The following is an 18237-nucleotide window of genomic DNA, read 5'->3' as shown; positions in this document are numbered from 1 at the left end:
TACTTTCTCTTTCCCAAAATGAGATGAATCACTTCCTTTTATCTAAAAGAAAAACAGATTGCGAACATGTATATGCGAGCAAGTGGCATAGAGCAAGTACAAGAATCGAATTATTATAATAATTCGATTCTTGTACTCTTCAATTCCTACAGACGATAAGATGAAACAGAGAATATTTTAGTTAATTCTTCACTACGTGAATAAAGCAGCAAAATCTGTTTCCTTGAAAATCTTTTATCATTTGCTCCATGTATTTCAAGTAATGAAATTCGAGCTTTTCTTAAGAGCAACTTTTCTTGAGTAACTCTGCATCCTTGGAAAAGAATGCTTTTATGTATACTACAGATATAGATTATTCAGAAAGGCTTAAGGTTTGTGGATAAAATATATGCGAGTTAACTGGCAACAGTTATACGAGTCTAAATCTTAAGGAAAGTGGAGAAAATAGAAAAATAATGTTCTTTGTCCGTAAAACTCTAAAGAAGAGAATTATATAAGATATGTAAGTTATCTATAATCCCAATTACAGATGTCTTTAAGAATTCCCGCGTCTTCAAAAGCATTCGAAGTCAGACCTCCTCAGAAGAGTGACAAGTTACGAACTTACTATACCGGTACTACTGCGAAGGATGTTGGGCATGAGGAATGTATTGCAAACGGAATATAAAATGATGCCCCTTGTAAAAGAAGTGGCTTACTGCTAAGTTCCAAATGCCACACTGAAATCCTGTTAGCTTAAAAGTAAACAATGGGAATGCAAAGATATTCGAAACGGGGTAGTGAACAAAAAGGCAATCACCAGAAAGCGAAAGGAAAGAAGCTAATCCGCTGCCTTCATTACTTCTTTTTTTCTCTTTTTTTTTTGTTTGTGATTCAGTGCGGTAACGCTCCAATCACGTGATAACACAGTGGTGCAGCGTTGTATATTTTCCAAGCACACCGCGAACCTACACCCACAGTCTTACTGCAATAACACCTTTTTTATTTCACAACATTCGTCTAAGTTTTGAGGAAAAAAGATTTCTGGGTGTTATCACTTCTTTTCCTCCACCTTAGATACTTAGAATTTCATTCTAAGCACGCAAACACGCTTAAATCATATTTCAGCTATAATCCCCAAGTCGCTAGTAGGTTTCCGATGGCATGGATCAGAGACAATGACAGGCCAATACGTGCCAAAGCTATACCGTTTAAAAATAAAAATAAACAGGATTCCCAGCTTGTTTTTCTTTGTGTAAACCAGCTCTCGGAGACCGTTTGGACGTTAACCTCGTTCACAGTGTTAAGCATGCTTTTCCTTTCCTGCGGTGAAGATGTTTTCCATCAGTATGCTGTCTGGGATTGCAATAAACCTAGTTTGCTGCGGCGGTGTGGACGCTTAATATCGGATACAGAGATAGAGATAGAGAGAGAGGGAGATTTCAGCTGTTGGTTTATAAAAAAAAGTCAAGCACATACCAGAAAATACAAAAGTTTATGATTGCAGTTACAGACCTTACCAGAATATTTTAAAATATTCGCGTAGAGTTGCGAACACAATCGAAAAATGTCATTTTTTTCATATTTAATTAGCTTTATATAAAAATTTCTATTTTCTAAATTGCTATAGAACCAACTGTGAACATCATCAATAAATTATATCTGCAAGTCCGTCGCTGTTCTGGTTTTTGTTTTTTTTTAATGGACAGAAGGAGGGGAAAATGTTTGTTCTTTAATAAAGCATTTTGTGCTGTCCTTTCGACTCATAGATGAAAAGAGAAGAACAAAATTCTCTCTCTCTAATGAAGATATCAGCATTATGATATTTACTGAATAAGTAATTGCGCATAGAATGTTTTTTTTTGATTTCTCCATTTCAAAGAAGCAATCAAAGGACGAACTAAACAGCAGTAATAAATATCAACAAATTTAATCATATTAATGTTCTTATTAACTGCCATGGAATCTTACTAGAAACACAGAAAAGAAACTTCAGAATGCAAGTGAAGAAACAGAACTGTTCTGGAGACAAAGTTAGTGAAAAATAGTTTGCCATTTGTGGACACAACGTTACACGTATAATGCAAATATGGACGACATCCCACTGATGACGAAACCTCTTAGGGTTGTTATAAATTTGGAGGTATTAAAAATGGATCTTGCTTCAAGGAAAACGAAGTCAGAGACCGTTACCATGCAGACAAAACAAATCGGGAAAACAGATTAGTGCAAATCTGCATCCTCGTATGTATTCCAAAAGTAAAATGGGGGGGGGGGGGAGCGAGAGAGAGATAGAAGTGGTGTTGCTTCAGCTCGTTCAGGAGGCATTGGCATGTACTATGTTAATTGCACGTACGTATTCCACGGTTTGGTTAACCGGATGAAAATCGCAATATCGACTAACTCGACCACTGCGTGAAAAAGCCCACACAAATTCTTTGTCTCAATAATGTATTCCAACCCAAGTATTTTTTACATAGTGTGGAAAAACTGATTTCATATTTTTTCCTGTGCATTACATACCTATACAATATCAAATACACTGATCTGATCAAGGTCTTCTCTTATTTAAAATTCAGCGCTTTCATACTTAGTTAATCTATGGGTGTGCATTATGTTACCATTAAATTCCTTAATGTATCTCGACTTCCGTTTATTTACGACGAGCTTAAAAAAGGATTTCAATCTCACTCCACTGGCTAGATGAGGTACTCAAGATGGAACGAAGCACTGATATCAATTGTTGATATTTTTATATTAATAATGAATCGACTCTTACTGTATACCAAAACCGTTTTCTATCGATTTACTTTCACTTTTTTTTTCTTATAGGGGAAAAAAAACAACTTTTACATGGCATACTCCTGTTAAGTGTCTTTTTTAAATTGAATTCTGAAGGTTAGTTTTCAACAAATCTTTGGAAAAAACCGCGTGTGTATATTGTACGCACGAAGGATGTTTTATTTTATGTGAAACATCTTTGACGAAATTCAAAATCCGCTTAAAATCGAACAGCTAGAACCGAAGTTATGAACGATGTAACGTTTTATGCTCACACCCGCTACTTACTCTACGGAATCAACGTTAGTGACTGAGTTAGCGTCATTTCTGTCTCGCAATTCCGTTACCAATCGGTTTTATTTGTCCGAAAATTTAGTAGGTGCCGCCAAATATGTTTTCACATCAAAAAAACTATTTGAAGCTAGTCCAATTCAGTTAAAGAGAGCAAGCTGGGATTAATCCATATGCTCTTCATTTCATGTTAATATACAGTTTGCGTGTATAATTATACAATGCACATATTATATATTAATTATATATTTTGTAGGATAATATATTATATACAGTATTATCCTACAAAAAGATACGCTACTGGACATCTATATTTCAAATGATTAAGCGCTACCCTTGTAAAAGCCTCTTCACCGCATAACGCACTCGTTATGCGGTGAAGAGGACTATTCGTTTTATTTTCTTTTGTGTGTGTGTGTGTGTTTGTGTAACTTTGTAACACCTGTTCTAATCTCAATTTTAATGTGGCTTATCATTATCTGGTACGATTTCTAAAAGCACTACGTGAAGTATTAATTATAAATATAATAACCTGAGACACGGTATTATCTTTACTCGAACCTTCCTTAATAATAGTTCTTCTGTAAATGATTACAAGATTGTAAAAAAATGTTTCTCACTTGACTGTTCCAATAAATAGTAATATGTCACGTGTATAAGACTTAATTATATTTTAACGGCCATTATCTGTTTTATTAAATAGATTAACACAACATATTACAAGTATCTTCTATAAAGTAAAATTTTCGTATCAGGTTCCAATTCTTTTGTTTTTATTTTATTTATTTATTAATTTTTACCTGCTTTAAACAAACGTGAAAAAGCGCTCTTACTAAATTATATATTTGTAGAGTGACAAAACAAATAGATGTAAATAATCAAAAGAACAAACATGGGGAAACAAAGTCATTAGAAGAAATACGCCCACATAGAAATATTAACAATCTGTTTGCAGATTAACTGGTTTATGGCGATCAGTAATACTCTTGTTATTTTGTATATCGTGGCTATCTAGTAAAAGCTCGGGTATAATGCCAACAGATGCACTTTCAAATTTTCTAAAATCAAAAGCCACAAAAAAGACGAATGAAAAAAAAATCATTAATATTAATTAGCTATTAATAAATTATTAATAATTCGCTGAGTTGCGTCCTAATTGTGTGCATCTGAACATTACCGAATTCTCTGGTTACAGTTCCTTTGAAAAAATGTACACTAATGATAACACCTCTGGGGATATTAGATATCGATTTTTCCTACGCTGTACAGTGAAAGCTGGAATACTAGAGGGCGCTGATCGTGAAAACTTATCAGTTTTAGCTTGGGGAAGTAATATGTTCTATTAAAGTTTTTCTAAAGGTTAAAAAATAGTCCATTAACAAATGCCTATAGAGAAATCGTATCATAAAATACATTCAGCCCTTCCAAATGCCTATCTGCTCCAGATGATTCTCAGAAATGCGACAAGCTATGTAATTACTAGTCTTTGCGGGAAAAGCTGTCAAATTAAACCCCAGATTACCCTTTACGTTTTATCCCGACAGCAATTTGGTGCGTAGTGTAATCAGAGTTTGGTGGGAAATGAAGCACATGAGAAATGAAATTTGTTTGGGGGATAAAATCTTCTCCCCTCTTCGAGTACTTTACTCGGGTAATGGCACGAAGGCTAGTAATTCAAAACAAGTCGGATGGTTTGAAATGCACGCCTGTATTTGACAAACACTTCCGATGCAGCTGACAGATTTGAGAGCTTTCCACTAAAACAAACATGTAACTATATTCCTGTCTGTTTCAAATATTCGGACTGCAAACAAAACTAACGCCAAGTGCAAATATTGATTTTACGTGGTGTCCAAATATTGGTCTCATATCGTTAGAAAAATTAGCAATTACGAATTCAATTCCTTAAACACATTCCGAATATTCGAAATATTACAGCTGTTACCACGTGAACGTGATTTTCAGAATTGTTAATGAAATTCAATGTCTATTCTAAACCTTCGCTGCATAAAAATTTTAAAATTAAAGAAAATAGGTAAAATTAAAATCTACCTGTATACACTTTTATCATAAAATACTTTGATCCTAAGCGGCTGCGTAATACTTCTTTTTCGAACTATGTGGGGTGGCTCAAGATGGACGTGACGAACCTGAAATAAAAGAATAAGAAAAGATGTAAAAATGAAGATAATCTTCGTCTTCTCTAATTTTATTTTCATTATACACAAAGATCACAGTTTTAAATTATATAAATAAATAATTCTTGTAAAATAGTTATCCCTACACCTCTTCAGATAAGATAATATTAAATGAATTATTCTGTTTATGACACTAGCACAGCTGTTTTAGGAAGTGCTGGCGTCAGAGGCCAGAGCCTCTAAGAAAATAAATCTAGGCGTCAACATTTCTCCATGGTGATATTCGCCTTGCTATGATACCTGTCATCCATCAACTCATACGTAGGAGTGGTGAAAAGCGTATTTCCATTCTGATCTATGTAATGTGGGAAGGTGATTCGGAAGGTTGGCACCACACGTGTAGTTGGTATACTACGAATAAGAATGTGATTGCTACGGATGGAACCTCTAAGCAGTTTTATTGGGGGGGGGGGGGTCAGCGCAAATAAGCATCTTTAACACATGATTTCTTTCTAGTATCTAACATTTACGAAGCAAAGGAATTGTTTAACAAGTTGTGATTCCTGTAAATGGCGAATGGTTTATTTTTATTTTACTATTATTTTTTTATTTTTTGTCAAAGACAGTGCACAATCGCTGTCATCACGTAAATACTATGGCTCATTTCTGTTCTGTTTCTGTTTGTTTTATATTGGCACTAATTAGGTTTAATTTGTAAAAGCAGCAAATACTGCCAAATTTATCAACAATTTTCCGAAAAGTAAAACAAGATAATGTTAGAGTTATTTTAATGAATAACTTTTCAAAAGCTTAAATTCAGACCTACGGAAATTTTACAAGGTAGGTTTGGAAACTACACAATATAAACAATATCCTGGATATCTATCCTTGGATTATAAGTCACAGCTTCCTGTCAATGTGGCTTTCGAATCAGGGATTCTCTTAGATGTCCCTGGAATTTAACAGAACAAAAAATTACCATCTTAAATTATGCAAGGTTGGGGAGGGGGAGCAAGTAACTCTGTGATCATCAATCTTCATGCGTTCATCCCCAGATAAACTATAATGCACAACTCAACCATATTCCTAAGCATAATACAAAGTAGTTATTCACTGTAAGAGGGAAATATATCCAAAAACCTGTAATGAAAACAAAGAAATTTCCTCCATAACTAAAGCAAATGTTGCTGCCAAATACAGTAAACTATCTTTGCGAAAGGCACACGTTTAAGTGCGGTCTCATTACAATTTGTTCCCACATAATAAATTGCGAGAGGAGCGTACAGTCAGACAATATTGCCAACTTGGAGCTCTATCAACAACACAACGAATGCAATAAACGATAAGAACGCTAAGGGCATTTATAATAAGAAGCAAACCATCCATTATGGCATCATTTGCAGTTTCCGGGCTACTTCAATAAATATTCCGATCTATAGAAGACATCTGTTTTCCAGTCTTAGGGCAATATTCTACCACAGCGTTTACTTCATAGTAACAACCAAGACGCAAGCGCCATCTTACGGAAAAACGGTGAACTAAGACGATTTTGGTAATTCTCATTAATCAGAAGAGAAAGGTGGAAAATTATTTTTCCGAATAACATTTTTCTTTTAAAAAATAATAACAGCGGCATTTTAAGCGTATATTACGTACTAGTAATGCCAGCCATCCCCACTGCCCCGTTCTCCAATAATAATTTATATTTAATGTTATCTTATCTGAAGAGGTAAATAACCGAGATGGTGAACCATCACTGATGATGTTTAAAGTAACGAACAGCAGCGTCTCGGTATTCAGAGAACGTCTTTCCGAACGGTCACAACCAGGTTCAGATCAGAGCATCGCATTTAGGAATATCGCTCTGACGATAAGCACCACCACCACCAGTAAGCAGTCTTCGTCATTATTTGTATAATGTACATAATTAGGAAGTAACTGGTGCAGGTAATTAGCGAGAAATGTAATTTATAAAGTATATTTCATCTAATGGCTTCACTGGGAATTAATGACGGACTTATTGGCAATTTCGGTAACCTCTAGAGTGTCGACGCAGCAAAGTGTACTGTAAACGTTCGGCACAACTATAATAATTCAGCTTAATAACCAGAATGGCGTCTACTTTTCTAATGAATTCTGTTAAGTTTTAAGCATGGCCATAACCCACAGTAATGCACTATCATTATAACAAGGAAGGCGCCCGGAGAGGGAAAAGGATGGGGAGGAAGAGACAAATCGTTGCGAAGTGATGAAGATGTTATCTGTGAGCATCTATCAGGTGGTTAGGATGCATAAGAGCACAGCACGTCTAATCTATAGTGAAACGTGTTAGCTCTCTCATGAAAGCGTGGTACTGTTAACTACTTATCATCAACTAAGGAAGACTGACTAATTTAAGGAACCTGAGATAGTTTCGATGATGACCGTGGTAGGATGCTAAAAATTAATAGGAAGACTCCGGTATTCAATCTGAAATTACGACGATGTCTGAAAACAAAATTAATCGTCCATCCACCGAATATCTTTTTCCAGATTAGATAAGCTTTTTATATCCGACAGAATTACTGCTGCATTATATTAAATTTTCATTCGCTACTCATTATTAACTATTTTCTATGAAAATTTTTTTCTTTCGTTTTACCAACGGCGAAGAATTTGTATAAGTGAAAAAGACAATCGTATTATATAGAAGTGCTGATAACACCAGCTATTCTCTTCCACCCCCAAATGAGGGGATTTTACACATCACAAATACAATTTTCATCTCCTATCAAGTAAAAACGGAGTTTAAAAAGGAAAAACAAAGATTAAATCCCGTGACCTCTTCTTAAGAAATCTTTAGAAGAAAACTGTTCATCTTGCAAAAGGAGAAGAGGGATGATGACCTTATGTGTATTGCTGGTACAACAAGAGTTAACAAGACAATAACAACAAATGTTTACTGAGATTTCTGGAGGAATGTTTCCCCCGGTTAAAGAGTCGTGTGCAAATAAAACATTTAGAAGTCGTGAGAAATGGCGTTCGATTCTCTATTTAGGGTGATGTGCATGCATTTGCATAACAAAGAACAGATAAATTCGGAATGAATTGGATATTTACTCTTATTTTAGTACACCCAAGGAACTTTTTTTCACAGATATCTGCACAATTTTGGATTAACTACTAAAAGAGAGTTTTGTTTTTATTTCATACGATGAAAGGAAGGTCACATTCTGTGAACAAACGACCTTCACACGAAAGAATACTGGACCTTCAAAGGAGACAGCAAAAACAGATGAAGACCGCATGCTCATTATTGAATTGTACTGTTACACCGTGATTTGTTTTTGAAATCCAACAAAAATAGGTTGTTTATTTAATTATTTTTAAACGTGAACGAGCCTGACATTTTAAAAATAAAACTGCAAAAACAGTTTTCAGTGAAAATACTATACAGCTGAATTTAAAGACAAACCGAAGTTTGCACATCAGACATTATTATTATAGTATTTCCTATTGTGCCTTATATTTCGAATAAGTAACATTTTCCCATTAGAGAGGTCTAATGATACTTGTTCTCAGTTGAGTACCACCATCCAGAACGGCACCGTTTCAAAGCTAGCCTTGAAACGGCCGTCTGGGTTGTGGTGCTTACCATATAATAACATGCAATTAATATCACATTTGTCTCAAAACGGAGTGGAAATTTTACTTTTTTTTTCTCTCTACTCTACTACGACCGGAAGAAATTACAACAAAATCCGAAGCCTGAACGTGGCATGATTAAACCTGTGAATTTGAGACCGGAAGAAGTAGCAATGATACAGTTGCCATAAGAACAAGATTTCTACATCTAGGGAGGAGTTAACATCCAAAAGATAATCTTTATAATTAACAGGAGTTCTTTTCAAATAACATTAAAATATCCAAGAAGAGTTAGACTGGCGTACGGGTAGATTAGACCATGATAAAGGTTTTTCAGAAACGGGTTGGAACCTCTGCAGTTACCTTTCAGTCAGATAAACGGAAAAAATAAAATAAATAAAATACAAATTACTATTGTAAACATAGATCTTTGTTAAAAAAAAACAAAGAGCGGCCCCGAAAATTTAATCACTTATTCATTTGTTTGACCTGTCTCATTAAATTCTAAAAGCTACCGATTAAAATTTTTATGTACCTTAACATGCCCACACTTTTTTCCCCCTTATGAACAGCATCCACTAGGGTGAGCACCGACATTGCGTGAGACCCCGGAAGTAGATGAAACTATTTTTAGACCCACGCAGAGGATGCGCTTGAAAGGCAATGTAAAACTTAAATGTGCACAGCTAGGCAAATTAGATTACAAGACACCAGCATTAAGAACCCTGTTCGCATTTCCCTGCATCTTGATCAGCCAAGGCAACAAGAAAATGGGAGAAGAAGGGTGAGGTTAAGAAACGAACAATAAAAAAAAAAAAAAAAAAAAAAAAACCCTCCCCAGATATTAGGGTACGGCATGAAACCGACGAACAACAACTTGTAGCCGCAGGAAATCGCACTCTCGTGTTTACATATCCCCACAGTCATTAGGAAAGGTGATGAGGACGGAGAAAAAAGTCATAAAACAAACCGAAACCTATAAAGAGAACTAAAGCAAGACCCTCACTGTAATCATGCGGATAAATTCCCTCACTTACATGACGACTTACGACACAATGTCGTGTTATCGTGTTCGATTTCTGTGAATGGATTGCGACTAGCAGAGTGGATACTGTTATAAATGATGAGGTCCGCGATAATCATAACACTACATTAGCGCCACTTGGAAACGAGAAAATACGAAACTGATATATTCAATTACATTCAGGTCCGCTCCTCAATTCGTTAGGGCGGAGATCTGCGTTTAATTCATCATCCTTAATGACGCAAGACCAAGCGGAAACCGTACGCTCTTACACAATAATGTTACAGCGGTTTGGCGTAGCCTTTGATTACCAATACGAAAACGCCACAATCTGATGTCACTTCACCCGATTTGCTCAAGATTTTTATAACAATGCGTCGTTTTATAACAATTATTGTGATTGTTGATGGAAAATTTACGTTAAATATTAAAAAAAAAACCCAAACCCTCTGAATAAAAACAATACCAACAATCAAAACGTAAAAAGGAGTGCTGCTGTCCTAGAATATCCCATTAAAACGACTCCTATTTTTCACAGTACAATATTTTTATAGTATAGTATCACTTTTTGTTAATTATTGTTATTTGAATGCGTGGCTACGATTATGACAATTTTTATATGAATATACAGTCAAAGATGCAGCAAGAGCTGTAACCAATGTCCAGGTACAGGGCACAATTAAAAAGAAGGCTCATATAGAGCTGTGCAATATTTTTATCTATGGTATATTTATCTGCGAAAGACCAAATGTTTGATAAGTTGTCTGAACTCTATAAAAATAAAAGTACACGAAACGTACGGAAGAATGCTGCTGAAACGTTTGAGCAGAAATCGCTGCAGCATGTTGGAATTTAGTTTTCATAGAAGCTATTTATGGTGACCATTATCAAGAAAGGTAACAGTTTACTAGTGACACAAACAGCACAAGGACGATATCAGAAGTCCAAAGCCGACTGCATAACCTGAACAAGCACATTATGGAGTTAACGATGATGTCACATAACTCTTAATGGTGGTGTTCCGAATTACATAATAAGAAACAAAGAGGAAACTTAGTAAATATTAAACTTTTCTCATGAAATGCAACTTAATAACGTTAGAAGGAATCAAAACCATCAATAGATGTTGCTAACGATGTGCTCACCGATATCAACAAAAAGGTCAGCGAAATAAGGTTCCAAGTTCAGACAATGCCACTGCACACAAGAAAAAAGGAACAAAGAGTCCAATATACCATGACAGCGCTAATTCCTCCCATACAACTTTCATACCCTCAGCAACTGTGTGCACCTCATCTCTCATAGGGATTGTTGTCCGTACAAAGAATGAAGACTGCTAACACAGGGTTGCTAACCTTATTCCGAGAAAATTTTTATTGCTCTGCCAACAGTACCTAACGGAGAACAATGGTTAACAGATCCTGGCTGTAATGAAAGCGTCTATTGAAAGTCTTAGGAGCGACTACGAAACTGCCGTTCGAAGTTGTCAGAATGAATCTAGGAAACTTCGCTGCATCTAAAATTAACAAGGCACAAATCAGTCTTAAGGCGCTTACTAAGACGACAATAATTAGTGAAGATAATGGAAAACGTTGATGCTAGAATCATCGTAATTTCTAGCGAGTTGACAGGGACAAAAGAGTACAAACGATCTCAAATAAGCGACTTAAATTAGAATGGATATATAAACACGGAATGTCTTTATTGCGCCAGAAACTACTGCATGAAATAAGAAGGCAAACAAGTAAGTTTCCAATTAAACAGATTCACGTAGTCCGAAGAGATTTGTCAAACAGCTGGCGTTTAACAAAAGTTCACCATGTGTTTAATCTGCTTATTTTTTAATTTAAATATTAAGAAATATTTCAAAGCGCATCGACTGCTCTAGAATTACGATACACTAATGGAATTTCAATGAACAATACAGACAGAGAATGAACAGTCAACATGTTCAGATCAACAAGGCATGTGACTCTTTGCCAAAGCTATTACTACAACTTACTAATAATTTACATTTAACTTATTGGTAGAAAATTAAAAGCACTAAAACTGATTTTAAGAACAAGTACTTATCTGTATAGCACATTAAATACGGTACTACTTTCAAGAATTCTCAAAATTAGCTAAAACCTGGATGGGCTGATTTCCAGACAACTCAAGTCAGTTACAGTTCTGAAATCTCTCAAAAAAAGACAAGTGTGGTTAGGATGCGCTCTTTGAAGAAGTTAAAGTCAAAAGTTTCAGACGATATCCAACGTCTAATCTAATTTTCTGAAAATGAAATAAATGTGAAATTGAAGAACTTCAGTCATGGACTAAAATATATTTCATAGTTAATTAAATTTTATATCATCAACCTAAGCGATACGCCAGTGTAATTCATATGTTGTATCGGCAATTGTAGAGTGTTATAATTTTAAATGAGACTCCACGAAAATATGAATAATTTCGAGTAAAAGAATGCTAGTGACAAGCAATTTACAAGTAACATTCTTCATTCAGTGGATAATGTCGCCATCTGTCGACAACCTTTAGAAATATGAACGCGTCGGCGCAGTGTAAGGCTGTAAATGAACATGGAGTTCAACATAGAGGAGCGGATGTTCAAGATGGAATGTTATTTCAAAACTGAAGCATTTAGAATTATTCAACGCGATTTTTGTAGTTGCCAATTTCGATGTCTTAGGGAACAACAAAAGCTGTGTTATGGAAATTTGTGAAAATGTTCAGGAAGATTGGAAACGAGACGACTCTGTTTTTTGAAATAATGCTCTCCTCTATGTTGAACGCCATCTTAATTTACTGCTTGAACTACGTATGAGCATTCGTAGTTTTACAAGTTGTCAACAGATGGCGACATGACTCATAAAATAAAGAATGCTACTTATAAATTTTATGCCTCCAATACTCTTTTATTTGAAGTTGTTCGCATTTTCATCGGTGCTTATTTAAAATGATTATCCCGTACAAATTCATGTATATCGCATGCATAATTGGATCATTCTTACTAATCTGAAGAATATTCTCGAACACCTCCATCATATAAGATATTTAACTAGTACTGCTGCAGGTAACGACTTACGTTTATAAGATACAATTATCAGCAGCTGAACATGCGTAGTAATATCTATCTGCAAAATCCTCATCTCCAAAAACTCTGACTTATTCCATTAAGCATTAAAGAGCGGTATCTTCCATAAGCGGATTTGCACCGTACATGGAAAGTAAAATCCATTAGCTGCAGATGGCACGCGAAATGCAGACGAATAAAAAGCCATAAAAAAACTACCGACTTTAATGGTTTTTGGCGCCAACTGGTGTCATCTTCACAGACGATACCAAGTCCAGTCATCTGTAGAAGTTTTCTAATTATTATCTACGATTATTATTCGTCTTAAGCAGGGGAGGGATTAGCCGATGACAACGATGAATAGATGTTTCAGAGCCCAATACTTGCAGAATCTAGAAATGAAGAAAAAATGAGTGACCAAAAGACATTGAATAGCCCGGAAAGGATGCCTAAAAAGAAAATATTAATTCTAAAAGCTGACTGAAGAAAGCAATTCGCGTGTATAGTGTAAGATAAAGATTTATGGGGCATTAAAAACGATCCTCATCTAGATGCGGAAAAACTAAGTAGGATTTTACTAGGCAGAGTCAATTTAAAAGAGTCGTACAAGAACATTCCATTAGAGATTAAAGGGTCTGTGTGATCTGAAGCGAAACGCAAGATAGGTTCTGAATATTTGGTCCGCTACTTACCTAAGGATATTATCATCTCTAAACGCAAAGTTCGCATTTCTTCAACAAGAATGAAGCTTGCATTCCACAGTTTTGGATATAATTACTATAAATGCAAAATACATGCAAGGAATTTTAAATACAAGGGGTAAGGTTCGTAAATTCAAATAGCAGTGAATGAAAAAGACACCTTTTAGTCAGTCTTAAGCTTTTAAGCTTCCGCAAACTGTATTCATTAAGGTGATATTACGAGTGTTAGGAGACACGAAGATCTTCTGCAACAGATCGTTATCGCTTATCCGAAAATGGTTAATGTAGTAAAAGCCTGCGTCCGAATCAGGGTCACCTGAAGTTAAAATAATAACAGCCATTTCATCAAAGTCGAGCCACAAATTGAATATCGTGTGCTATTTTCATAAGTCCCAAATCAGTTACAGATTACTAATAATTGTTAACAGAGCTGGGAGTATAAAGTGTTTATAAAGGAGGCTGTTTCAATCTGAATCTTAAAAATACAAAAGTGCACAAATGAAGTGGTTACTGAAGTGAATAAATCAGCTGCAGAAAGACATAATTTTATGGATCCGATATGAATAGCTGAACTGAAGGAATCAAATAAACTCAATCTTATCAAATTTAATCGTTTCATATTTAACGTGGTGTTTCCAGTTGGTTAAAAACATTTAGGCCCGTTGAAAATACATACAAGATATAGCCTTGCACTTAAATCAGATTCGATGTCTGATTGTTCAGACAAACGATTTGGGTTTGGTCAATCTAAATCACAATTTTCTTCATAATTAATCGTTTTAAAGGAGCCTATCGTTCAATTACTTGATCTTTCTGCCTACGATTAGTTCTCAAGGGTGTCCCTTCAAAACGGACACATCAAGAATAAGCACGTCTGTTCGTTAATATTCTAATTAATTAAATATGCATAAAGTTCTGTGATAACGCATCGATTTACTTAATTTCGTATTTAAAAATAAACTCATTAAAATTTGATTTATATCAGAAACTCGATTCCGGTTGAGATCTTTCGAATGGTATATGATTTATCTTTGTAGATGCAAACGAAAAAAAAAAAAAAAAAAACGAAATTAAAACGAAAGCTTAAACTATTTAAATACTCTTACTATCCACTATCCCCTCCATTAAATTGGAATACAGCTTAAATCAGCTGATTAACTTTACTCACATTTCTACACAAGTAATCATCGTAGGGGTCTTTAATTGTCCCCGCTTTAATTGCTCCTGCTTATCTCAAGCCTCCGTAGCTTTCATAACTTAATGAGTTCACATTTAAATCAATATTGTAATTTTCCTAAGAGAGATAAAAATCATCTTGATTTAGTTTTTTCTAATGAACTTATTAGCATTAATCCCGTAAACAGTTGAACGCCTTCCGACAGTAAGGTCCTTAGTCATCACCTAGAGCATTGCTTTCTACCCACTCTTCTGAAGTCTTGTCATTTAAACCTCTGTAAATCAAACTGCGCTTTTATTAACGATGCTCTACGTATTTCCTGGCCTTGAGCTTCAACTTCTGTTCATCTCGATTTAGTCAGAAATGCTGTTTTATTACCATTAAAATAATATCAAAATATGTAACTATCAAACGTGGGGCTATCAAAAGTGGCTGAATAATAACTTCGGATCCAAACTGAATCTTAAAAGAAAAATTCCGATTGAATATAAATAATCTAATGCAAAATCGGACTGATTAGAACCGTCTAAAATCGCGAAAAAATATCCAAAAATATTCATCTTCTATTACAAATTAAAAATTATTAGGTGATTTACAATAAAGGCCGAGCTTCTCTGACTCTAGGTAAAAGAAGCAAAGACTCTTATCGTCTTTGCTTAACAATGGTTTGAAGTGGTCAAAACCATGGTCCACCCACACATCAAGGCTCTTGCCTCTACTCATCTCTTCTGTCAAGCAGGATGAATCATGCTTTTTGAGGTTATGACGGCATAGCGAGCATCACAATATTCCTTATGCTCCGATGGTACAACGTTAAAATGGTCTTTTCAGTGTGGCTGCATGCTAGTCTATCAGATCTATCGGTAACGCTCTACGAGGCGGAACAGGAACTGAATAAGCTCTGCCGCTATTCTGCAAGTTGTAACCCCAGGACAGCATTTTTCAATCCGTGTTCAGAGAAATGTTAAACCTAAAATTACCAAATACCTACATTTTAATATTTTTTAAAAGAAAAAATACTCGATATATTTAAACTAAAAACAACTTTTAGTTTAAATTTAGTTGTCCTGATTTGCGACTATAAATGGTGTGTATAATCGAAATCAGGAACAATATACGGTGTTCTGCCAATTTCTTATCCATTTTAAAGTGTTGTACTCAAATAATATTGAGAAACGCTGCTCTAGGAATTCTGAGCAGTTTATATACAAGAATACTGCCAAAGTTGTGTTCAGGATATACATCCTACATATCAATGTTGCACCATAATTGACCAGATTTAACTATTTCGAGCAAGTACATGTAGTCTCGAGTATAATTTCGATGATGCCCATTTCTTTCCACCATCAGCTAATTAGGCTTCACATGCCCCTACGCCTTTTTTTTTTTTTTTTTTTGATACAGAATCTCTATCAGTTTCTGTTGACAAAACATTCAAATGCTTAATTTCTTGTTCTATGATTCCTTCTTCCACCATTAAAAGTGGTACTCCACATATTGTGTTCTCTGAAAATTTTTTGATTTGCTTTAGAATTTAGCTTTATTCAGTATCTTTCCTACAGTGAAGTAATCGTTCATGGTAATTTTAATGTTCATAACACCAGCTGACTTCAAATTTCTAGTTTTACAGACTAGACTGACAGATATACCAAGGCTTTTTGCTATTATTAATGAAATGAACACCCTTTACTGTAGAAGCACACACTGAATACCATACTAACACGCTGAACTTTTCTTTACGAAATTGAACTACTCTAATAATTACGCTGTTAATATTATCTATTCTCTAGGTACCTCAGATTAAAAGCTGGTGATGGTCTTCTCCCTAATAGAGTTTCTGCTACTTTCTTCTTTTGGTATTAAAACAATGCCAAATGGAGACGATCTGCACGATTTCTATTCTTCTTTTCTTTGGCTGAACTACTGTCTCAATTCCTTGATATCTGATAGACATACTTATTGCGATCGAGTCATTGAAATTATTGTTCGAAAGACGAAATCCTTTATTCCCATTTCGCCTTAAATTCTTCCTTTTTTAGCATAGTTTTTACCAAAAAAAAAAAAAAAAAAATACTAAAGCTGTTCTAGATAAGAATAAAGCACATTACAATTGGCTAGTGTCAAAATCTCAACTAACACTTGCAACAGCTGTAAACAACTCATAAGAAACGCAAAATTGATCTTTAAAAGTTAAAGAGTAGAAAACTTGCCTCTTGTCCAAATGGTAATTGAGCATTCTGACTTTTTGCCAGATTGCCTACCGGTCCTCACATGAACTTTACAATCACACCAAACCAGTAGTCGGTCCCCTGACTCCTACACCCCCACCCCCAACCTGGCTGGCAGTAAGTTCCTCCAAGAAGCTTTCTCCCCAAGAACAATATTTCTCGAATATCCACTGCCAGTTCCTTTAATGCGGTTCTACGGGAGGGGTAGGAGAGGAAAGAAAATCTACTTAACTTAAATCCTTCTAAAGACTCAGCGCAATCTTATTTTTCACAAAAAGCAATCTGCTTCTTCGCTCTTCATCGCCAACAACACTAAGGTTTATAGACAAGAACACGTTTTTTTTACTAGGAATACCCACGGTTTTTAGCCTTTCTTGAAATTTTATATTTCATTGATAAATCAGACGCGACAGCAAAGCCAATAACAGAGTATGATACACAAGTCAAGGTAGCAGGACGTAAGAAATTAAATGAATACAATAAATTTATATAGAATAATAAACAAGTATTTACAAAAGAGAAAAAAAAGCTTATCACTAATCGAAGACACTAGGCTTTCTCTTTTGCTCTCAGGCGTTATTTTTCTTCTAAGCAGCTGCTAATTCTGATCAAATCGCAAATCCTCCCTACCATGGAATAGTAGTCTCACATCTCGGGGAGTTGTCCCAAGAACTTCTCAAACTCCCTGACTATTACCCAAAAGGGAGATTCAAAGATTTCAAAAGTGCTGTTCAAAGATTCAATTTCTGCAGCATACCTTTCGTACAGTTATTTTCATGGGTTACGTTTCGTCTGTCATTCAACCTATTCTTCCAATCAATCCGAATACGTGTCTCAATTAGTCAACATTCATTCACTGTTAAACTAATCGAACTAAAACATTTTCTTCTTTTATCCCATTCTGTCATCTTCTGCATCAAATTTCATTATTGTGCATTTTCTCAAAATTATAGGATACAGAAATTAGAGTTCAACGTCCACAAACATCCTGTGTCTTTTCAACTTTGAACCCAGACATGGTACCAAAGTATTGTAGATTCTAGTAACGCAGTAGCGCAGTGGTTAAGTGGCTTAACAATCAAACTTCATCAACGACTGGGCGCTGAATCGTGAAATCAGTTTCACAGTCAAAAACATATTTTTTGACTGTGAAATTATTTGAAGGGAAAAAGAAACACGCATGACAGATCCATATTTTCACTCATAATAATCATATATTAAATA

The 18237-nt window shown here is 35.1% G+C and overlaps 1 protein-coding gene across 1 annotated transcript in view; it reads right to left on the bottom strand.

Annotated features, from left to right (window-relative positions):
• Positions 1-18237, bottom strand: part of LOC150075134 (leishmanolysin-like peptidase) — an 807866-nt gene that overhangs the window by 390416 nt on the left and 399213 nt on the right. The window contains 1 exon segment of the mRNA XM_090388304.1: positions 5104-5201. Coding sequence (XP_090244430.1) covers positions 5104-5201 — 98 coding nt within the window.

Source organism: Mastigoproctus giganteus, chromosome 14 (assembly GCF_048544385.1).
Source record: "Mastigoproctus giganteus isolate SK-2022 chromosome 14, ASM4854438v1, whole genome shotgun sequence".
NCBI classification, from domain to species: Eukaryota; Metazoa; Arthropoda; class Arachnida; order Uropygi; family Thelyphonidae; genus Mastigoproctus; species Mastigoproctus giganteus.
The sequence above is the reverse complement of the archived record's forward strand: the minus strand, read 5'-3'. Positions and strand labels throughout refer to the sequence as shown.